Source organism: Ptychodera flava, chromosome 4 (assembly GCF_041260155.1).
Source record: "Ptychodera flava strain L36383 chromosome 4, AS_Pfla_20210202, whole genome shotgun sequence".
NCBI classification, from domain to species: Eukaryota; Metazoa; Hemichordata; class Enteropneusta; family Ptychoderidae; genus Ptychodera; species Ptychodera flava.
In genome coordinates this window covers 13,414,814-13,438,564 of record NC_091931.1, presented here as the reverse complement: position 1 = coordinate 13,438,564, position 23,751 = coordinate 13,414,814, and the positions used below count along the sequence as shown (strand labels likewise).

Genomic DNA, 23,751 nt, shown 5'->3' with positions numbered 1-23,751 from the left:
TAACATATCAAATCATGATACATGGGAGTGTATCAGGCAAATTATTGACAATTTTCCCCCGCAAAACAAGCTATATCTGTACATTTATATATGTTTCATAATATATGTAAATGTATGTACTTTGCTTGAAGTGGGAAGTAAAACGTGCATGTGTGTACAAGAAATTGGATGTCGCAATTTCCCCGAAATATTGATTTACTAAGAAGAAACTGAACACATATTTTTCCCATACGAAAGTATGTAAATTTTTGAATTTATGTACGTGTGATTATTAATATTAATGTACTTGTTAGACTATAGTTGTTAGAAGTGGATGTTTGTGCAATATATTGGATTTTGGATTTTCACCGAAATGTTGATTCACTATACATGGTAGTCTGTGAGAGTCACTTGGTGGGTACATATAATGTGGGCGTCTTCGAGAGTTTGCCGATTAAGAGGGCGAGGGCATATGAGAGAGAGAGAGAAGGGTTGAGAATAAATGTCTCACCCTCTCGTTGGGGAATATTTGTCTCACACTCGCCGCACTCTCTTCAGATACTTGAAAATTGCAGTTATCGTATTTTATCGTAGAAAACATTAATGTCATCAATAACTCTCTTGGATTTATACTATTTCCCTTTGACACACATAGTCAACATCTAATCATGTATAATACATAGTGCTATAACAAACAAGTTTATACTGATGAAACTTGTCTTCTTACTGTTCTAACAGAATTTAGTATTTATAATTTGCTAATGTATTAGTCAAAATAACCATATGCCATCGTGCTTTGGTCAATCTTCATACTTATCAGTCACAACGGGGACTGCACACCCCCCCCCCCCCTCACTTTGAATAGAAATGTGTCGTCTGCCTGCACAACCGGTTTTATAGTACGCGACCGCCCATTCGTTAAATAAAAGGCGCTGCTAGGACATGGGGACAGCAAAGGACCAATGAGTATTCGTTAAAAGAAACTATATTCCGCTCACTCGACAAAACAGAGTGTGAGAACTACGAAAGCCGCTGAGGGCCATCGTACTTCCTACTTCAATATTTCAACGCGACTTCTCACTTCAAAATTTCATTTCTATATTTAGAAATTCCTACACATTTCTCACTTCAAAATTTCGTGCGACTTCTCACTTCAAAATTTCATTTCTAAATTTAGAAACTCCTACACATTTCTCACTTCAAAATTTCGTGTAATGGGGACTTCTCACTTCAAAGTTTTGCTTCTAAAATTAGACACCAACAAACTTCTCACTTCATAATGCTGACGACCCACAATTCCTGTAACGTGGCAGTCAGGACACATGGTCGAGACGGCTGAGATCGTGTATGTTTCGCGATTTAGCAGGTAAGATTTCCATTGATTTTATCATAAGTCAGTTGAAGTGTGCAATAATGCAGCTGCCGTGAACCTAATACCGAGGTACGATTGAAAACGTTTGAACACACGACCGATGAAATAAGATGATCAACGAACTGATCAAGGATGGTGATTCCTCCATAATTAATACATTCCCCCACTATTTATGAGCGAATGTGTGGATAGGCAATATTGACACTCACAGAAATCTCTCATACATCAATTGTGTAAATACTTCTTCGATTTCTGCAGATTTCCTCAACAGAGGTCGACAGGCATTTACTCGAACGAGCTCTTATATTGTTAGAAATTGTAGTGCTGTAACTTAGGCCTTCTGTTTGAAGACTATTTACAACCGAGATATTTTACCTGTAAAAGGTAACATAAAAGCATAAAAAACATCACAAATGAGTTTTAGTTTAGGTATTTTGTAATAAATGACACTAAAACGTTCATACATCTAACAACAAAATCAAGTTTCTGAATTTATAGGCTCTGGTACGTTTTCTCACTTCAACTTTGTAGATTTAGGCTTTGGCACGTATTTCTCGCCTACACTACAGTATTATTTTTTTCTCACGTCAAAGTTTCGCGAGGACTTCTAATTCCAAAAAATGTCCGACTTCTCACTTCAAAATGTCCCTACGACTTCTCGCTTCAAAAAAATTCCGACTTCTCACTTCAAAATTTCGCTACGACTTCTCACTTCAAAATTTCGCTACGACTTCTCTCTTCCAAAAATTTCGCGAGGACTTCTCACTTCAAAATTTCGCTACGACTTCTCACTTCAAAATTTCACTACGACTTCTCACTTCAAAATTTCACTACGACTTCTCACTTCAAAATTTCGCGAGGACTTCTCACTTCAAAATTTCACTACGACTTCTCACTTCAAAATTTCACTACGACTTCTCACTTCAAAATTTCGCGAGGACTTCTCACTTCAAAATTTCACTACGACTTCTCACTTCTAAATTTCACTACGACTTCTCACTTCAAAATTTCGCGAGGACTTCTCACTTCAAAATTTCGCGAGGACTTCTCACTTCAAAATTTCACTACGACTTCTCACTTCAAAATTTCACTACGACTTCTCACTTCAAAATTTCACTACGACTTCTCACTTCAAAATTTCACTACGACTTCTCACTTCAAAATTTCGCGAGGACTTCTCACTTCAAAATTTCACTACGACTTCTCACTTCAAAATTTCACTACGACTTCTCACTTCAAAATTTCACTACGACTTCTAACTTCAAAAATTTTCCGACTTCTCACTTCAAAATTGTGTTTCTAAATTTAGACCTATCTACGCATTTCCCACTTCAAAATTTAGCAGGTGCACCCAACGGAGCTATTCATCGAAAAAGCTATTCCAGGCGCAATTTTTGAGGGCAGGGGAAATTTTAATTTTGTTATGGCAGGGGACATGTTTTTAGGTGGTAGGGGAGCAAATTTTAGTTTTTTTGTAGGGCAGGGCAGATATCGGTTGATTGTCCTGGGGACAGGGCTTGGCGAAAAACTTTTTGAGGGGAATTGTTTCCAGGGCAGGGGAAATTGGCAAGTTTTTTTCGCCACAAGGCGAGGGAGCTTCCAAAATTCACGGTGGGGAGGGGAAACAGGCAAAAATAAGTGGGGAGTGGGTAAAAATGAAGTTTGAGTGTGGGAGGGTAAGTCGAAAAATTTTCTGTGGGAGGGCAAATTATGAACAGCTAATTAATTACCCTCTTGATTTAAAATTAGTCAGTTCACATTATTTGTCATGCACAATATATCTTATCATAGTAAGGACCTTTTTAAAAGTGCATTGTTCGTTGGCTGCACCTGATTTAGCCATCCCATAATTTCTTTCACCACATGACACAGAGACAAGATGGTCGCCAACGCTGGACATTATAATCACCGTAACACGGTAGGACTATCTCACGATTTATAGTGATGATTCACATGATCACGGTGGCTTATAGTAAGCTTCGCGATTTATAAGTTAATTTCATCATAAGTCAGCTGATGTGTGCAATAATGCAGCTGGCGCGAGCCTTACTGAGGTATCATTTAACATGTTTGAACAACTTAGGGCCTACTGATCAAAGCCTTTGACAAAGGACAGTGATACCCCGAGTGATACCCCCATAATTTATAAATTAATTGTTGTTTGTATCGTTGTTTATGTTTATTAGTCGTGTTGCTGTTGACCAATACAATTCAATGGACATAACTCTAATCATATCAAGTTCAAATAGCCTTTGTGAAAGCTGATAGTTTGTGTTACATGTAACGTTTTACGTGTTATTGCAGATCAAGGCCGCGGCCGCTGAGTCTCTGGAGTCTTGCCCATCACAACGTCGCTGAACTAGAACTTCTATTAGTCCAACATGGCGGCTAATATACGAACTGTAGAATTACAGCAGGTACGTTAAACCAACGTATAATCGATATTCAGTGATCTTGACTCAGGGATAGCAATACAGGGTTGTATGCATAGGGTTGTGTTTTTTCATTGTGAGATTTGATGATGAGAGTGTTTGAGAGTCGCTACAGCCGCACACCACAAACACGAGTCCTGCATGCAACATGAATGTACACGTGGTAGTTGTCAACCGACTGTGTCCCCAACCACACAACAATATTGTAGCCAATATAGCTGTTGCCATGCATGCAGAGTTTGATAGAGTGAGTGGTTTGAAACCAACTAAGTTCAATGTCGATATAAAGCGAGTCACTCATGTGAAAGTTACGGAAACAGCGAGAGACATCTCATGGTTAGGGAAGCGTCAAATTACAGCTGTTTAGCATCAGCGGTGGACGATTTCATCACCGCAACTCCCATGACAAGGGCAAGGCTGTTTTTTTCTCAAATTTCTATCCGCTTCAGCTACTTCGACAAATGTGCATGCTTTAATTGAAGAGGGGTCAAGACTCTTCACACCAAAGCCGTTGACACTGGAGTATAATATATGTTAATGTACGTCGGATTGGCTGTTAAACCTCCTCTGATATTAGATGAATCTACCCACCCTTCCAAAATATTATACAGTACTGCTACTCATTCTTTTCCATGGCCGAACAGGGCCAGGATTCAATGAGTTGGTTAATATGTAGGGAAGGGGCAAAGGTTGCACATACGATACCATCATTCAGGGGTGATGGTTTGTGGGTTTGAATTCTCATCAAATAAACTTACATGTATTGTAATGGCAAATTACATAATCATTTTGTGACTGCAGCTGTAAGCACACCCTAGTTTAATGCCCAGCCATATGCACCAGTCATCATTGCCATATTCCATCACTGTACAATGTTGAGTTTCATTGATGATATAGGTATATGCATCAGTGATACCAGTCAAGCTTTTTGTGGAAGCTCTAGGCTGTCTATTGGAAAGATTTGAGTGGCTATAGCTCTCAGTGAAACCAATATAGATCTCTATAATTTTGTTTTTTTTCTTGTCAATTCTTCACAGCTTTTGGTAGCCCTGTTTGAGACAAGGAGAGGAGAAGAGCTTTTCCATGTCTTTCCACAGGAACAGGTCAGTAAATATGACATCATCTGTGATGAAATAAGCTTATTTTTCTTCCTCCAGTGAATATTCCTCTATTAATTCCTCTAAAATAACTTTCCTGTTTCTAAGTATTGTCTTTTTTGTTCACCATGTGAGGTTCTGTAGAATGTAATGCTGTCTTATTGTATGTGTTTTCCCTATACATTAAAAAATTGAAAATGTTGTATAATTAGGTGCTGGATAAAGAAACTGTTTCTCTGATGACCGATGAAAGCTTGAAGGCTATGGGATTGAAAGCTGGAGAAATTGCAAGGTTAAAAGTTGGAGTGGCAAAAGGTAAGTAAATATCCCTGTGATATTTGTATAGTCTCAGGTTGTTCTGTATATATGTTAGCAGCGTGTTATGCCATGCATTCCTACAATTTCTGGTCAAAATCAAAATGTTTTCTGAGTGTCACGAGCTATGTTTTGTCAACATATTGGTTTTGTTCACCAGCTGTATAATTTCTTGTTTGCGTCCCGCACGGTTGATTGATGTTCAGTATCTAGCCAATCAACATAGGTCAAATTTGAATGCAAGCCTTGACTTGAATTCATTGGTAAACAAAAGCACAAAGGTTACTTGATGCACATTGTTGTTACATGCAGAATATTGCATTTCATTGTTACAGGGAGTTGAACAAGTCATTGAAATTCATTACAGAACAAAGACACAGATAAAACACAGACAAAAGTTCCAGCTAATATCTTATAAATCCTGTCATTGTAATCCCTTATGAAAATTTTTAGCCTGCTGCACAGTGTTCCTGCACAGGTGCGGCACTAGTGCAACAGACAATTACTGTAACTCAACTGTAAGGCGACTTTTTCGCATGCAAATTAGCTGCTGCCGCACAGGCGCAAGAAATGATAAAAACAGTAACTGTGCGGCAGCTTTGTGCAGGAACTGTGCAGCAATATACAGCAGGTTGCGGCAGCTCTGCTGTAAGGCGATTTTTTCTCATGCAAATTAGTTGCTGCCGCACAGGTGCAAGAAGCAATGAAAACAGTAACTGTGCGGTAGCTTTGTGCAGGAACTGTGCAACAATACAACAAGTTGCAGCAGCTTTGCTGTAAGGTGATTCGTTCGAATTATACACATTAGCTGCACTGAGCAAATATATAGTGCAAGAAATGCTGAAAACAGTAACTGCAGTAAGTTTGTGTTGGAAATGTGGAATCCTGTGATTGCACAATAGCCCTTTGAACTACAGAGTACATGAAAGACTGTGCAGGAACTTCACAGAAAATTGTGGCATCTTGCAGGACAGCTACCAGGAGTAGGTAAAATTTGCGGCAAATTATTTTGCATGTTACTGCAGATTTGCCGCAAACTACAAAATGCAAAATTTCCTTCATAAGTTGGCATAATTCCACAGCAGTCAGCTCTGGGATAAACTTTTACCAATTTCAGCAACAGTAAGAAAACGAAATACATTATTAAATAGACGAGAGATACTGAAAACCAAAGAAGCAACACAATTAAGTGACAGCAAAATTTCTTGTATTGTACCATAAGTTTCAACGTTTTTCTTTTTTCCAACGATATAATATGTTCAGCTCAGATATGTACACAAAAGTTGTAAAATCGCTTACAAGTGTAAACATGGCCAATGTTAGTGACACCGTTGAAAACCTGACAGACTGTGGAAAGCACAAGATGTGTTTTATCCAACTAAGCTCTGAAATACCAGTTTCACAAGAAAAAATGGTCAGCGCAAATAAAGTTATTGTTAAATAAAAAGACAGAGAGAAAAAAAGATTAAATTCAAATTGTGGTACGATTTATTTTAAATGCCATGTTCATTTCATGCCACAAGTATCTTCAAGAGATTTTCTTTTGACTCGAGAAGTTTCATGTAACATTTACATTACTGTCATAGGCTGCGATTTGGCTTTCTGTTCTCTGAATTTCTTGTCCCTTCCTCACTATGCATTCTGAAAAATACAAATCGTTCAGGGAGGAGTTATATAAGTCTTTACCGTTTGACCACACATTTAAACATCGCAATTTGATGAAAGACATCAATAATTATTTGAAAAGAGACCAAAAAGTTGAAAACTTGAAGCAAAAAAATGCATATACATTTATGATTATTAAATTAATAATGATCAAATGTCAAACAGCGGACAGCTCGCCGTATGTTGTTTACATACCAACGGCGGCGACGGGCGACAATCTGCAAAAATCTCAGCACTTACTGTAACTGTTGTGAAACGAAAGTGAATTCAGTATGAATCAGTACTCAACGAAAATTTATCTGTAGCTAAACATAGATATGCAACGATTACAGAACATTATAGCGATGAACAGACGGACGGTACATTGACTTACCGGTACATTTGAGAATGGCTCGCAGAGGCTGGATGATTCGATCCCGGTTCCGGTTGCAGGTCTCTCCGAACCGTGTGTACATACTTAGAAAACATAGTCAGCATTTTTACTGCTGTTCGCGTTCACAAATTTTGAAACCCGTCAATCTCTGGTGCTGTATACACGTTTTTCCAACACTGTGATATCATTTGGCTGGCGATTCCATAGAAAGATCACGAAATTATCCACTAGATAACTCCCTAACAACAACACAAGTACACAGCCGATGGTACCAAAATCTAACTTCGCGCCGATCAAGCCTCATGACGTTAACGGAAGTGCGATCTATAAATCATTACGCGATTTATAATGTAGTCCCGTTTTTAAATGTTGGAATTGACTCTACATTATTCACCAATCCGTTATGTTTTATACTTGATAGAGCACCAAATTTACAAGTATAATGAAACTGGTTATTTTCATCATAGAAAGACTCAAAATAGAGTAAAATTTCTTTCAACACGAAGATTCAATATCAATGCGCGAACTGAACTTGATGAACAGTGACCTCAGAGTGTAAACATGTCGGCTGCTCTCAGTCTCAGCGCTGGACGTTCGCGAAGCAGCGTATTGGATTTTCGTACAGCGGTCGGGATGGGGTGTGAAACACCCCAAAATTGTGCTCGGCAATTATCTAACGCTGAAAACATGGACAAAAGCATTGAATATCAATCCAGTCATAACAGAAAGCGAGATTTTGTTAGCGATGACAGGACACAGACTTAGTGCTGGGCACTGTATGTACGTACCGTATACTGCACTGCTATAGCGTGAAGTCTGAGCACGTCCACGGCCCTGCTTGGAAGTTGGAGCCAAGATACTAGTAGCGGGTCCTGTGACATTGAAGTTTATTTGTTTGTTTCTACAATGGAAAGTTCTCATCTGTCGATATTTTTAAGGTACAGATTTGGAGTAACAAAAGTCTACGACGCGTCCTTACACAAGTTACAGACCATCATAGATTTCGTTCGAAACTGTTTCAGTGCATTTTGGTATCACTCGCAGAAAATACAGTCAGACAAGTCCCTGTTTTAAAAATTTGTTTTCCTAAAAATTCAGTTGTCGATTGAACCTTGATTTACCAAACTAGATCGTCGAAGGGGGTACTCATGTAATGATGTTACATGTCACTGCTGTATAATACAGATGTACTCTTTATATCCATCATCCTGCAATGTTGTTGAGTTTAGGCCTGTGTCGCTTTCGCCAGCTGAACTGTGCTTTAAAAGCTGTCCATTATCTAACAGTTTTTATAATTTAAAAGTTGGATTGTCTGTTATAAAAATAAATGAATGTAAAATATAAATGAAAGGTCAGTTTTGTTTTCTTGAATATGACTGGTCAGGAAGTGCAATGGTACACTGTACTCCCGGTAATGAAATAGTCGGCAATGTGCCCATCATGTGTTGCTCCATATTTGCAGCAATAACCAATAACAATCTGTACATGTAATGTCATTTCTGGCACACAAGCTGCACACTTTGATGGCCTGCTGCACACAAGCTGCACACTTCAAGGTCTGTTGTACACAAGCTGTACACATTTTACATTTGCCGCACACAAGGTGTACAGTATGGAGATTATTGCACAGAAGCTGCACAGTTTTGTCTCCTGCTGCACAGATTCTGCTCAGATTAACACTGTGCAGAAACTGTGCAGCTAGCTGCATTTTCCTGCACAGCCTCTCTTGCACAGCTTTCCTGTGCAGCACTAGTGCAGCAACTCTACGGCAGAGCTGCCGCTAGTCTACAGCAGAGCTGCCGCACAGTTTCATTTTCATAAGGGATGCCTTTTGGCAATTTTTAGTTGAAACATCCTCTAACTGTATATCAGACCATGATTCTGTTCTTTTTTGGTTCTCCTGCCTCAGATGAAAAGAAAAAGAAGGTCGTTGATTTGATTGAGCAAATACGGCTGAAAAATGTGAAGAAAGGAAATGCTCGGAAGTTCAAAGGTCAAAGGGTATGTCCTGATTTTCATACTTGCCAACCAAAGTGTTTACTTCTAAAAAGCAAGGAAAATTTGTATATTTAAATCTATAAGCCCAATACTTTTAGCAAATCAACTGTCTACATGAGATCTAGCTAACATTCATAATGTTTGAACATTGATCAATGAAAAACATACAAATCTAATAACAGGACTTGGGCTGATATGTATCATTACACTATCCCACACAGTACCATAGAGATGTATTTCTATTGTTGTTGAAAACTCAGTTAAGTCCTTCTGCTGATGTGCAACGTGCTCAGAAGATTATATCTGATAGGTTGATTGTCACTATTCATAGCAACTGAACTTAGGGATTCAGCCACCCAATTGGATAACAGCTTCCAGGGCGCTGCACTTCAGCAGAAGGACTTAACTGAGTTTTCAACAACAACAGAAAGACATCTCCATGGTACTGTGTGGGATAGTGTAAATTAATGTGCTAACATTCTTGTAACATCTGTTCCCAACTGTCAATAGCAATACCAACTTTCAGTTTTCTAATTAATCATCCCAATCAACATATTAGATAGATGAACTGGCATAGGAGACATTGAAAAACTGACTGAAATATAACATGACCAGTCATCCAGCAATAATCAATTAAAGTGGCATATATTATTCAAACTCTATGTGACAAACCCCCTCGCACCTACTCCAATTTTTCATATATTTCTCAATTTTCATGACAGATGTCCTTTAACCTGCTATCTTGCTGTTGAAAGTGTCATAGACTGATTTTTACATTATATCCTTTTTATTTCAAACAGGTCACTCTCCCAGTGGCAAAGAAACACATTGTAAGGTTAACATTGGATGGTTACATTCTGAAAATGGTCAAACTTTCAAGCAAGTAAGGTTGCAAGATGGTGGAGGGACTAGAATTTTGGACTTCCCTTCAAGTGATCTGGTAACTGTTGACAGCATCAAACAGAGAAGTCTCAAGGTCTTTGCCAAAGGTATCGCAAAGTTTCTGTCGGCAGACTCTGTGATTGCTAGTGTTGGTAACTTTAATCGGGAAGAAATTGATGACTTCAAAACCATTGATGGGGAAACGTGTGATTTTACTGAATATTTGAAATCACATGGACTGTATGCCAGTAAGATTAAATTATACTTACTGACACAGCCTAATCTGTCTCTGCTAGACAACAGGAAAGATACCTCAATGACTGAATCTGATGAAAGGGTTGAGCAAACCAAAAAAGTCACTGAAGCATCTGCTACATGCACATTGTCAGATATGCCATCCATAGTACACCTGCTATGGGTCCGATATGCCATCCATACCAGAAGGTGGACCATCTACACCTGCTATGAGGTCCGATATGCCATCCATACTGGAAGGTGGACCATCTACACCTGCTATGAGGTCCAATGTGCCATCCATACCAGAAGGTGGACTATCTACACCTGCTATGAGGTCCAATGTGCCATCCATACCAGAAGGTGGACTATCTACACCTGCTATGAGGTTCGATATGCCATCCATACCGGAAGATGGACCATCAACACCAAATATCTCACTCCCTACCTCATGTAGTACACCTAACACACAGACCAATCCAATGCTACATGAACTTGATGAAATTGAAGTAAAACAAGATTCTGTCTGTCAAGATGATGAAAACTCAGCGGTGAAAACCCTAGCGGTGCACACAGAAGGTCAACTGCCAGAGTTTCAGTATAGTAAGATTGACATTTCATATTTCATGGAGAAGGAATCAAGTTATTCAGAGGTGGTGACAAAGTTTTCTACAATGAGCAGATCTGAATGTCATCAATATACGTCAATGTTCGACCCTGATATTAGTGAATGCAACCTTCATGACATTGACCCTGTACAGCATGGGTTTAAAATTCAGGCCATTTCAAATCAGGGCAAACAATATTTAGATTATACCTACGACAATGATGAAGTAAAGTTCACTTTTCCATCTGCAAATGGTGAAGAAAATACCAAAATCATTCTGCATGGTCCAGGAGAAATCTATGGATATGATGGTAATCAGTTGATACTTGGTGTAGTGGCATCATGCCATGGACAAACTGACACTGTCTACACATGGAAAAAAGATGGCAATATCCTGCTGCAGGGTTGTGATCAATGCTGTTATGCTGCTGTATGAAAAAATGTAGAATAATGTATGCCGGATTTGTGTCCATCTTTTGCTTTTAGACTGTGCGTGGGAAACACTCAATAAGTGATAATGCACTTGGTCTTTGCAAGGGTTCATAATCCAAACAAATGCTTACGTTGGAAGTCACTACAGCATTGTTGCAGGATGCTGACATCAGCTTCAAAGACTCTGCTGAAAGTGTTGGGAAACCCCAAAATTTGTATATTTCAGGTAATTTTCTCAGTTTGTGACCTTAAATGACCTACACCAACCCAGGATATGTTGTGAGACAGTTTTGAAGGCTGTGAGCATAATTTTGTCATATTTGGTATCAATTTGTAGAAAAATTTGATCCAGAAAACAAAGCTTAGGTGATTTTTTTCATTTTGAACCAATTTTTGCAACTTTTCTATGTAAGACATACAAGAACTGATGAGAAATTTGGATCCAGGATAATTCCAGATGTTGTAATCACCGCCCACAGTGGAAGGCATTTCACTATCTGTTACTACCTTAAGTGCTGTTTACATTAGAATGATAACACTCATCAATTATTGAAGTTTCGTAATTAGGTTGATATGTCAAGAAATACTTCATCAAATTTCATGAAACTTTGTACAGATTTTTAGCTCACATTGCTTTAACAGTGAAAAAAGACATTTATCAGTGTCATTTTAATTAATCTGTAATTGCATATGTAATGAACTATCCTAATTAGAGTGACATTAGGGGAAGGCTCCATTAACTTTGATGGTACCTGAAACCCGAGTTGCTGCCTGCCAACTCGGGTGACAAACAGAAGACTTTTAATCCCCAAGGTGTTAATTTTCCATTGTTGCGATTATCTTATCGAGCTGGTGCTATGATAGGAACGTCAGGGCTGTAACGACTCACTCAATACCACGGGCACACACATATGCTTGCACGTGGAACTATGTTGACAGGAAAAAATGAACTGCCCTTTTTTCAATGCAAGTAATCTAGTTTATTCTTTAATTTAGGCTCTAAACTAAGTTTTAGAAATATGGTGAAACAAAATATCGTTCTTCGTTCATTTTCATTCAAGTTTCCTATTTTCGGACGCTTCACTTCAGTAACGCGCATTGATCATATATGCAAATGTGATCAGAACAGCATGGAACGTTCTTTCCACGTGGCGAGATTTTTCTTGTACTTGCAAACAACGTAACGAGTGAGTAAGGACTCCAAGAGCTGCGCGTATCCTGTGACATTACATCTCCTATAGAGCGAATTTAAGTCAATGAATTGCTAGCTGGATCCGTCTGTAAACAGTATGGCCACTCGTACATATTATAAGAAAGGAGAAATAGTAGAGGCAGTTAACGAGGCCGGTCGACGAACGGCACAATTTTCAGTGATTTAATTCACGGTATTAATTTCACAATAAAACGAATTCGCGAGCTTACCATTGATTTTTGGTGATGTTGAATATAATTGAAAAAGAGAGCTAAATTCCAGTGTTCATGTTTGATAAAATTCCAAATTGACGACACCCAACGTCAAGATGTACGACACCGTATGTGTACAACACACCTGCAGTCGACTAGTCGATTGTGACACAGTGAGCTTACACATAATGCAATATCGGTCGACCCACAGTCCCTCTATCCATGCATTTCTGCAGTTGTCTTTCCTATTCTGCTCAGTTAACAGACATGATTTCACAGAATATTACACAGAAAACATATTTTATCATATTTGGAGGCACTGAATACTAGCATTGCAAGAGAAAGCGACGACAAATTTTCCGGTTTGATTCCAGCCGCTGCTTGTGCTACGTCAACACACTCGCAGCGATCAACCCCAGAAATTATCGCACACTATCATCATTTACGATGGGAGAAGGATCACGAAAAACAAACACCGGTTTCAGGATATGATGATTTTTGTCTTTGTGTCATAGATAGACGCAGAGAACACTTAATAGAGCCAAAAACAGCGAAAATTCGAGAAAAGCGTACACACAATCGGGGACTGTGGCATGCAGGACAAACCCAAGCTACGCATTATCACGTGACTGCCCCTCGTATCGCGGTTTGGCTGTGCGGTCCAGGTGATTGACACCTTTTACAATATAGGCGTTTCCAGACCGGTGGATAGAGGGACTGTGGTCGACCTGAAATTTGACACTGTGATCGACCCAGCGTTATAAAAGTACGAAAAATGAGACCAAGTAATTGTTTGTTTATTTAGATTTGATCTAAAACCTCCGGCAACCAACAGACAAAGTCCTACTCTGACGCAGAAAATCAACGTTTTCAAGCGTAGACTCCCGCGTAGACTTTCCCTTCCGCTTAAACCACGGCCCCTCCACAAAACGCGATGTAGATCTATGATCGACTATGGATGGATTGACGTGGCGTTTCAAAAGTATGAAAAATGAGACTCAGTAACTTTTGGTTGCTTTACGTTTGATCAAAAACCTACCCATCAGACAAGGCCCAACTCTTACGCAGAAAACAAAAGCTCTGAAGCGTCGACTTTCTCTTCCGCGTTTGAGACTTTCTTCTCTTTCGCGTTTGAGAGAAACAAACGTCGGCTTTATTCGGAAATGGCCGGCTATTGGTGGGCGTAACGTCAGTCCAATGGTAAGCTGCACCCGATGTGAACGTCGGAATAATTCGGGCTGTAGTCGGGAAAGCAAGGATGACCTCGAGAGCGTTTCCCAGTACAGTACACGTTCGCAGATCGCGGTACTACAGGCTGATACAGAATAGCAACAAGTTCACCGCGTAAATTGCTAGATTTACATATAGCCACATAGGCACTTCTGAAATGTTATCTCCGGCTTGCAAGACAACAAATATCAAAATATTATTATCAAACCAGAATTTCGGGGCTAGAGAGCGAAACATTGCTGAAAAGTAGCCGGCCAAAATACGGAAGTAGCCGGTCAATTTGGCCGGCATTCGGCTAAAAATGAACACGCGGATTCAAACAGAGAGGCTTGTTGCGATTGACAAGTACACATGTAGCCTTTGGCTTTTGACCAGAAAAATAAGTGAGTGTTCATTGATAATTCAAAGACTGGATCCGTTGACACCAAAGTTTGCTTGTGACTTTCATTTGCATTGCATGCACCTTTCCGCAATGTGAGTCTGAACTGAAATTGAAAGAGTACGTTTTAGGAAAAGTCCTGTTTTGTTGTGCTGAAGTCCTGTTTTGTTGTGCTGATTTTCGCTACCGTACTTTCTTTTATAGGGGTATAAACATTCATACAAAAATAGCTTTTCATATGCAAAATCAGCGTACGATAATTGACTGCTAGTATTCGTTTAAACAGCATTTTATTTGAAAGGGATTTTATAGTACCATCGTTTTTGTAAACTCTTCATGCAATTTTATGAACGAAATGATGACCTCAAAGTAACAGCAAGTGCTGGACGGCACTTTAAAGCTGGTTGGAAATCCTGAGTGGCGGACAAGGGGGGCCATCATCAAGTCAGGCGCCGACTGGCATTGGCCATGCTAAAAGTAGTTCCGGCAGTGCTAATGTTTTGTTTACACTAAAAGATAATCTGTTCGCATATGATGACATAGAGATTAATCCTCTGATAACCAACTCGGGTTACTCGGGTACGTCCAAGTTAATGGAGCGTTCCCCTCATGATATTTCCACAAATACAGTGTCAAATTTGATGAAACTTGATACAGATGTTGATCTCATAGTGTTGTAAATACTGCATCAAACTTTATGAAATATGGTACTGGTGATAATCTTTTAGTGTAAGGATAGTATGCAAAAATGTTGTGCAACATCCTGTCGATTAATTCCTAGTTGACTCATTAAATGACCTTTTGGCCTAGATTGGTTTATGTTTTCATCACCATGGAACTCATTCTTGGCCATTGAGCGCCATGTGTATCAAAGTATTTTTATCACAGACCTAATTAATGAAGAGGACCTTATCCTCTCTGAGGACTTGTAATCAAAATACCCATTAACAAGTGGGGACTGTGTCATCAACGATGACTTGTTAAGGCTGGTTTTTGAGAAAAAAGAACTGAAAATGCCTTTTTAAAAGCAAAATAATATATGACTTGATATGTTGTTTTATCATTATTGACGTGCTTCTACTTGTTCACCCATTCTTGCATTCATCATTGCAATAAAATGCTGTGAAAAAATGAACCTGATGTGGCCTGCATCTGTTCACCTTGATCTTAAGGTAATATGCACCTCGAAAGTGAAAAACTTAAACTTTTGCTCAAACTTTCCTCAGTGAAACTTTCAACCATTCTCTTACCAAAGCAAGAATAAAAATCAGGGGTCACCGTGCAAACTTTGGTACTAGAGAGACAAACAACTTGTGATTTCTCGGTATTTGAAATCCAAAATGGCCGCCATCCCTGTGTTAACTCTATAAGAACAAATAAAATTTTCGATTTTCGAAAAACTAAGACGGTGAAAACTTTTCTTTCGCCGAGAGCTTCAAAATGAGCCCCCACAAGTGGTAGGTCAGAAGAAAATTGATAAAATTTGAAGGCCCGAATTTCTGTCCCTGAGGTGCGTTCTACCTTAAAAGGCAAATATAACTTTCTGTCTTGACAACCATACCATAGTTTCAATATTTTACCTTGTGTACCTGCTTGGTTTGTATGCAGGAAACAAGTAGAAAACAGGCTCTATAATTTTATAATTTTTAAGTGATCAGAATACAAAATTCCTGAAAAGATAAGATGATCACAACTTCCAGTATAAGGAATACAGTCACTCTAAATGTATACAATAAAATTAAAAATGTGCCTGGAGGATGTACTAAAATACAGGAAGCTGCTTCCTGTCGGTAAAATCTAAAAAAAATCAAGATTTTAAAGACTTTTTGCAGATTTTTTTACGCATTTGTGTTCTTATTTTTTTTTATTTTGCAAACTAGTTTGAAGATTTTTTCCCCTAACTTTCTGCTCTGATTTTTTTTGTTTTTGACCACCCCCTCCCAAGTGCTAATGGTCCGTCCCTTACAATAGCTTTGCCTAGCAATAAAACGTGATTACATGGTCATTGACTTTGATGCCAGGAAAAGCTACATCATGTCCCCTCTGCTGGCTACATGAGCTTACAGGATTCATTGTAAAAGCTTCAATGCAGTTGCTTCTAATAGGATGAGAACTGTAGCCACCCAATAATTAACAGTTTTAGCTCTACAAGGTGAGAAGCATTGTGTGTGTATAAGAAGTGCAAACGTTAAAAATCGCGTTCCTTTCTTTAAGGTAGTGTGTGCCCTGAAAGTGAAAGATTTAAACTTTTGCTCAAACTTTCTTTGAGAAATCTTTCAACCATTCTCTTTCAAAGTCGGGAATGAAATTCAGGGGTCACAGTGCAAATTTTGGTACGTGGCGGCCATCCTTATGTTGACTCTATGGAGAAAAATAAAATTGTCAAATTTAGAAAAACTAAGCCAGTGAAGTTTTCTTTCACCAAGAGCTTTAAAATGAACCCCAACAAGTGGTAGATCAGAAAAGAATTGTAAACGTTTGAGAGTCCGAATATCTGTCATCCAGACGCATTCTACCTTAACTGCTGCAGATTGACTTAGAGGTCAACGTTTCTTTTATGGTGTATACAGGTCACAAAGAAAAACACTAAGTGCTCATGCTCGTCAAACGTTTATTTTATTTCACTCATTTGGTCAACATAGTTTGACATGCAGCAAGGTCGTTAACTGTACTGTTCAATAGCATGTACGATTTCCAAATAAAGTTCATTTGCTTCATTTACTGTTGTTGGCACCTGTTGCTGCGGTTTAATTTCATTGAGTAATTGAACAAACTCATCACTACAGCCATACAATGCAGGTATTTCTGAATACAAATCAGACAATATATTCTATCTCACTTTTGTCTGCTCTGGTTCCATAGTCACGAGTATTATATATGCTAGGTAAGAAATACAATACATCTGGTTTGCCTCTCACATTTTCTGCATTTCTCTTTCTTGTAATAAAATGTAAATTCCATTCAACAGCACTATCATGAAGCTCTTGTTGTAAAACACCCATATAACAGAATCGTAGACACTCTACATGTATAGGATCATGATCATGGAACAGTCCACTGTCTCTTAAATCTTTGAAATAGTTAATCCACCAATCAGCACCCTGCTTGCGCATATTGCTCCACCATGCCTCGATCCTCTGGTTCGACGTACTTTTGCCGTACATGAAACTGTTAATTCCAGCAAGATCATCAGAATCATTCCATCTGAAATATGGTTGCAAATATTCAAGAGCAGAATTTTCTGTACCTCGGTCGCACCTTAAAACTCTTGGAACAAAACCAATTTGTTTTACATAGTCAAGAAAGTAATTTGCTATGATATGTGGGTTGTTATTGCTGGTAGCAACCTCCAACCACAAAATACGCCTACTGAAACCATCGACCGCCCCATGAATTGCAAAACCAAATGGTTTCAACTTGTCATAGCCATCCACATGCCAGATAAAATTTGGTCCTGGTGAAACATATTTTCTTCTCAAAAGGCGATGCTTTTTACGCCTCTGGATACCGTCAGGATCAAGGATATTTCACAGGTGTAGAACAGTATCCCGATTCACCCGCAGACCGTATTTAATTTTTAATCTCTTCCACATGGCTCTGTATCCAAGGCACTTCCCACTACCTTGTATTTCACTTTGTATGGTAGCAACCACTTGTTGCAAGTTTGATGCTGTTCCTAGACATTGTCTGCGTTTCAGGCCATATTTCTGAAGAAGTCGCTTCAAATGTCGTAGACTGAGAATAACACCTGCAAAGTTACAAATGATTCAGGCCGGTAAATGTCAAAACATACATATTTTTTGATTATAAACAATTTAAAAAGTGATGGAGGAGTATCAGTATTACGACTCAATACTACAGATACCAACAACTGTTCGACTTAGCTTCAACGCATTGCAAATATGTATATTACTTCATTCAGATACCGCAACATTGAAAATGTGTTCAATCATTGATTGGAATGAAACAACATCACCAAGAGCCCCAAGGTATCTAAGACAACAGCCTTTATGTGCATTTGCACATTGAATACTTACCATGAGAGATGGCCAATGCGGCAAGAATTTCTTCGTTTGAATAGCATGCACTGAAATAAGCTTGAATCAGACTCTCTCTATAAGCGCTTTCATCGGCTTGAGCATTGACTGCTGGTGTGTAGTCAGGTAAAATGCAATTTACTGACGACAATCCAGAGCAAAGAAAACCTACGAGGAAGACGATCTTTCTACCATCCACCTAAAATAAAGGGGAAAGGGTTGTAAATTTTTAACAGTAATAAAATTTTAAATGATCATACAATCAGGTATAGACACGTGGAACGTGTTTACATAAACTCAAAGATTAATGTTAAAAAATATCAATATATCTTTCATGGATGACGTCTTTGTTGTGATTTGTCTTTTTAACTTCCTTTACTGAACCGAAAGTTTCGATGGGTTTTGGCGGGTTGGTTGGTAACCCATGATGGAATTTCCACATCTTAGATATCGAGAATACATAAAACAAGGTCCGTATTAAGCATTCCCCAAAGACACGTAACTTAAAACCAACCTTCTTAAAATGACCAGACATCATCGTACTTCAATACCCACGACACTGTTGGCAAAATAGGAAATATATTCTAGTTGAGACAAGTAAAAACATCTTGTACAAGCCAGTCATCATGCTGACACTCATACTGCCAAGCAAATTTTTAACAAATGAAAAAGAAAAACTTACACTAGGTCTAAATTTCATCAACGGAAAAGTTTGACGTGAGAAATATGCGATCAAGTGTAAGCTTAGAATCAGAAATTTAAAGTGAGAGATGTACGTCCAAAGTGTGAAAGTAGAAACGAAATTTTGAAGTGACAAATCAGAAATTTTTTGAAGTGAGAAGTGAAAAATTTTGAAGTGAGAAGTCGGAAATTTTTTGAAGTGAGAAGTCGGAATTTTTTTTGAAGTGAGAAGTCGAAGCGAAATTTTGAAGTGAGAAGTCGGAAATTTTTTGAAGTGAGAAGTCGGATTTTTTTGAAGTGAGAAGTCGAAGCGAAATTTTGAAGTGAGAAGTCGGAATTTTTTGAAGTGAGAAGTCGCATTTTTTTTTGAAGTGAGAAGTCGGAAATTTTTTGAAGTGAGAAGTCGGATTTTTTTGAAGTGAGAAGTCGTAGTGAAATTTTGAAGTGAGAAGTCGGAAATTTTTGGAAGAGAGAAGTCGTCGCGAAATTTTGAAGTGAGAAGTCAGATTTTTTTTGAAGTGAGAAGTCGTAGCGAAATTTTGAAGTGAGAAGTCGGAATTTTTTTTGAAGTGAGAAGTCGTAGCGAAATTTTGAAGTGAGAAGTCGTAGTGAAATTTTGAAGTGAGAAGTCCTCGCGAAATTTTGAAGTGAGAAGTCGTAGTGAAATTTTGAAGTGAGAAGTCCTCGCGAAATTTTGAAGTGAGAAGTACGTGATAAAGTCTGCATTTAGGAATGTGATTTGTAAGATCTTGGAGTTTTACTGTATAGAAAGTAACAAAACCAAAACACATTCATGATGTTTTTGTATTGCTTTTGAAGACTAAAATATCTCGCTTTTAAATGTTTTTCAGACAGAAGGTCTAGGTAACAGTATTACCCGATATTTTTAATTATATAAGGATTAAGTTACAGCCCGATATATATGGATTATTTAGGGCCTACAGCTCGAAGTATCGTGTAAATGACGGTCGACTTCCGTTAAGGACAGTGCTTGTTGATACAGCAGAAATCGTAGAAGTATTTACACAAATTGATGTGTTACAGCTTTCAATGAGTGTTCATACTATCAATCCACACATTCGCTCATAAATGGGAGAGTAATTTATTAATTGTGAGGGAATCATTGTCCTTTGATCAGTAAGTTGATCATCTTTGATCAGTAAGTTGTCCAAACATGTTAAACGTTGCCTCGGTAAAGCTCGCACCAGCTGCATTGTTGCACACATCAGCTGACTTACGATGAAATTAACTTATAAATCGCGAAGCTTACACGAATTTTGGCCATCGTGATCAAGTGAATCTTAACTATAAATCGTGAGACAGTCCTACCGTGTTACGGTGATTATAATGTCCAGCGTTGGCGACCATCTTGTCTCTGTGTCATGTGGTGAAAGAAATTATGGGATGGCTAAATTTTGAAGTGGGAAATGCTTAGATAGGTCTAAATTTAGAAACACAATTTTGAAGTGAGAAGTCGGAAAATTTTTGAAGTGAGAAGTCGTAGTGAAATTTTGAAGTGAGAAGTCGTAGCGAAATTTTGAAGTGAGAAGTCGGAATTTTTTTGAAGTGAGAAGTCGTCGCGAAATTTTGAAGTGAGAAATCCTCGCGAAATTTTGAAGTGAGAAGTCCTCGCGAAATTTTGAAGTGAGAAGTCGGAATTTTTTTTGAAGTGAGAAGTCGTAGTGAAATTTTGAAGTGAGAAGTCCTCGCGAAATTTTGAAGTGAGAAGTAGGAATTTTTTTGAAGTGAGAAGTCGTAGCGAAATTTTGAAGTGAGAAGTCCTCGCGAAATTTTGAAGTGAGAAGTACGTGATAAAGTCTGCATTTAGGAATGTGATTTGTAAGATCTTGGAGTTTTACTGTATAGAAAGTAACAAAACCAAAACACATTCATGATGTTTTTGTATTGCTTTTGAAGACTAAAATATCTCGCTTTTAAATGTTTTTCAGACAGAAGGACTAGGTTACAGTATTACCCCGATATTTTTAATTATATAAGGATTAAGTTACAGCCCGATATATATGGGTTATTTAGGGCCTACAGCTCGAAGTATCGTGTAAATGACGGTCGACTTCCGTTAAGGACAGTGCTTGTTGATACAGCAGAAATCGTAGAAGTATTTACACAAATTGATGTGTTACAGCTTTCAATGAGTGTTCATACTATCAATCCACACATTCGCTCATAAATGGGAGAGTAATTTATTAATTGTGAGGGAATCATTGTCCTTTGATCAGTAAGTTGATCATCTTTGATCAGTAAGTTGTCCAAACATGTTAAACGTTGCCTCGGTAAAGCTCGCACCAGCTGCATTGTTGCACACAGCAGCTGACTTACGATGAAATTAACTTATAAATCGCGAAGCTTACACGAATTTTGGCCATCGTGATCAAGTGAATCTTAAAGTTCCATTAGCTGTATCTTCTGGCGATTTTTCCGTCAGTTTTGATTGCAATGATCACTGGCTCATGTTGAATAGCCTGTCAAATAACAGAGAATCGCATATTATTCGGAAACATTACGTGCCCTACAACTAAATAACATGTGATTTTACAACGAAAATTTCAATTTTTGTCCGGACAGAAATACAAACTCTGTTGACACGCGGATTGCAACGTAGTCATTCTTCTGCACCTGCGCGAGCCATTTACAGCAATTTCAAAATAAATATTCATTACTTATGCCCAGCACTTACGTCGTAGTCCATTGTCCGAGCACGTTGCGTAGCCAGATGTCTGGCAATCATCGACGCAATGTTGTTTTGATCCCGCAATAGACGTGAACTTGTACATCTGGCGTGATCGCGGCGTCATCATATCTGCGTTCTGCCCAGCACGCTGAGCATGCCAGACGTCAACAAATGAGCTCGGAACGGCAACACGTTTGAACAAAAATTAGCAGTTTTATGTGGCTATAACATCACTAATCATGTTTGTTTCTTCGTAAAACAACATTTTGCAACAAATATGAGCCTCTAACATGGAATTTTCCGAGGTAAAAAATGGTCAAAAGTTACAAATAATGGCCCTTAAATCGTGAGACAGTCCTACCGTGTTACGGTGATTATAATGTCCAGCGTTGGCGACCATCTTGTCTCTGTGTCATGTGGTGAAAGAAATTATGGGATGGCTAAATTTTGAAGTGGGAAATGCTTAGATAGGTCTAAATTTAGAAACACAATTTTGAAGTGAGAAGTCGGAAAATTTTTGAAGTGAGAAGTCGTAGTGAAATTTTGAAGTGAGAAGTCGTAGCGAAATTTTGAAGTGAGAAGTCGGAATTTTTTTTGAAGTGAGAAGTCGTAGCGAAATTTTGAAGTGAGAAGTCCTCGCGAAATTTTGAAGTGAGAAGTCCTCGCGAAATTTTGAAGTGAGAAGTCGGAATTTTTTTGAAGTGAGAAGTCGTAGTGAAATTTTGAAGTGAGAAGTCCTCGCGAAATTTTGAAGTGAGAAGTAGGAATTTTTTTGAAGTGAGAAGTCGTAGCGAAATTTTGAAGTGAGAAGTCGGAATTTTTTTGAAGTGAGAAGTCGTAGCGAAATTTTGAAGTGAGAAGTCGGACATTTTTTGAAGTGAGAAGTTGGGCATTTTTTGGAATGAGAAGTCCTGGCGAAACTTTGAAGTGAGAAAAAAATAATACTGTAGTTTAGGCGAGAAATACGTGCCAAAGTCTAAATCTACAAAGTTGAAGTGAGAAATACGTACCAGAGCCTATAAATTCAGAAACTTGATTTTGTTGTTAGATGTATGAACGTTTTAGTGTCATTTATTACAAAATACCTAAACTAAAACTCATTTGTGATGTTTTTTATGCTTTTATGTTACCTTTTACAGGTAAAATATCTCGGTTGTAAATAGTCTTCAAACAGAAAGCCTAAGTTACAGCACTACAATTTCTAACAATATAAGAGCTCGTTCGAGTAAATGCCTGTCGACCTCTGTTGAGGAAATCTGCAGAAATCGAAGAAGTATTTACGCAATTCATGTATGAGAGATTTCTGTGAGTGTCAATATTGCCTATCCACACATTCGCTCATAAATAGTGGGGGAATGTATTAATTATGGAGGAATCACCGTCCTTGATCAGTTCGTTGATCATCTTATTTCATCGGTCGTGTGTTCAAACGTTTTCAATCGTACCTCGGTATTAGGTTCGCGGCAGCTGCATTATTGCACACATCAACTGACTTATGATAAAATCAATGGAAATCTTACCTGCTAAATCGCGAAACATACACGATCTCAGCCGTCTCGACCATGTGTCCTGACTGCCACCATCTTGTTACAGGAATTGTGGGTCGTCAACATTATGAAGTGAGAAGTTTGTCGAAGTGTCTAATTTTAGAAGCAAAACTTTGAAGTGAGAAGTCCCCATTACACGAAATTTTGAAGTGAGAAATGTGTAAGAGTTTCTAAATTTAGAAATGAAATTTTGAAGTGAGAAGTCGCACGAAATTTTGAAGTGAGAAATGTGTAGGAGTTTCTAAATTTAGAAATGAAATTTTGAAGTGAGAAGTCGCGTTGAAATATTGAAGTAGGAAGTACGATGGCCCTCAGCGGCTTTCGTAGAGAACAGATTGATTCCAAACTCCCAACGTCTACTAGGGACGTGAGAATTTGGTTTTCAAATTGGGAGCGGG

At 38.4% G+C, this 23,751-nt stretch overlaps 1 protein-coding gene and 2 long non-coding RNA genes across 4 annotated transcripts; 1 reads left to right on the top strand and 2 right to left on the bottom strand.

Annotated features, from left to right (window-relative positions):
• The first annotated feature begins 1,293 nt into the window (after nucleotides 1-1,293).
• On the top strand, nucleotides 1,294-15,534 carry LOC139130935 (uncharacterized). Of its 2 annotated transcripts, XM_070696788.1 has the most exons (7): nucleotides 1,294-1,345; nucleotides 3,224-3,269; nucleotides 3,656-3,768; nucleotides 4,821-4,886; nucleotides 5,093-5,195; nucleotides 9,143-9,234; nucleotides 10,032-15,534. In XM_070696788.1, exons 3-7 carry the CDS (start codon nucleotides 3,733-3,735, stop codon nucleotides 10,116-10,118), a joined length of 384 nt encoding a protein of 127 aa, XP_070552889.1. In that variant the 5' UTR covers nucleotides 1,294-1,345; nucleotides 3,224-3,269; nucleotides 3,656-3,732; the 3' UTR covers nucleotides 10,119-15,534. The 2 variants fall into 2 exon arrangements, with proteins under 2 accessions (XP_070552889.1, XP_070552888.1); XM_070696787.1 differs by lacking the exon at nucleotides 9,143-9,234 and having other exon boundaries at nucleotides 1,303-1,345.
• Nucleotides 6,661-7,763, bottom strand: LOC139130936 (uncharacterized). Its single transcript, XR_011552024.1, has 2 exons — nucleotides 7,234-7,763; nucleotides 6,661-6,836 (listed from the first exon to the last, which is right to left on the bottom strand). It is a non-coding gene; the product is annotated as an uncharacterized lncRNA (long non-coding RNA).
• A 1,849-nt stretch (nucleotides 15,535-17,383) lies between the features above and the next one.
• Nucleotides 17,384-23,695, bottom strand: LOC139130934 (uncharacterized). Its single transcript, XR_011552023.1, has 4 exons — nucleotides 23,327-23,695; nucleotides 18,951-18,995; nucleotides 18,437-18,635; nucleotides 17,384-18,147 (listed from the first exon to the last, which is right to left on the bottom strand). It is a non-coding gene; the product is annotated as an uncharacterized lncRNA (long non-coding RNA).
• Between the last annotated feature and the right edge of the window lie 56 nt (nucleotides 23,696-23,751).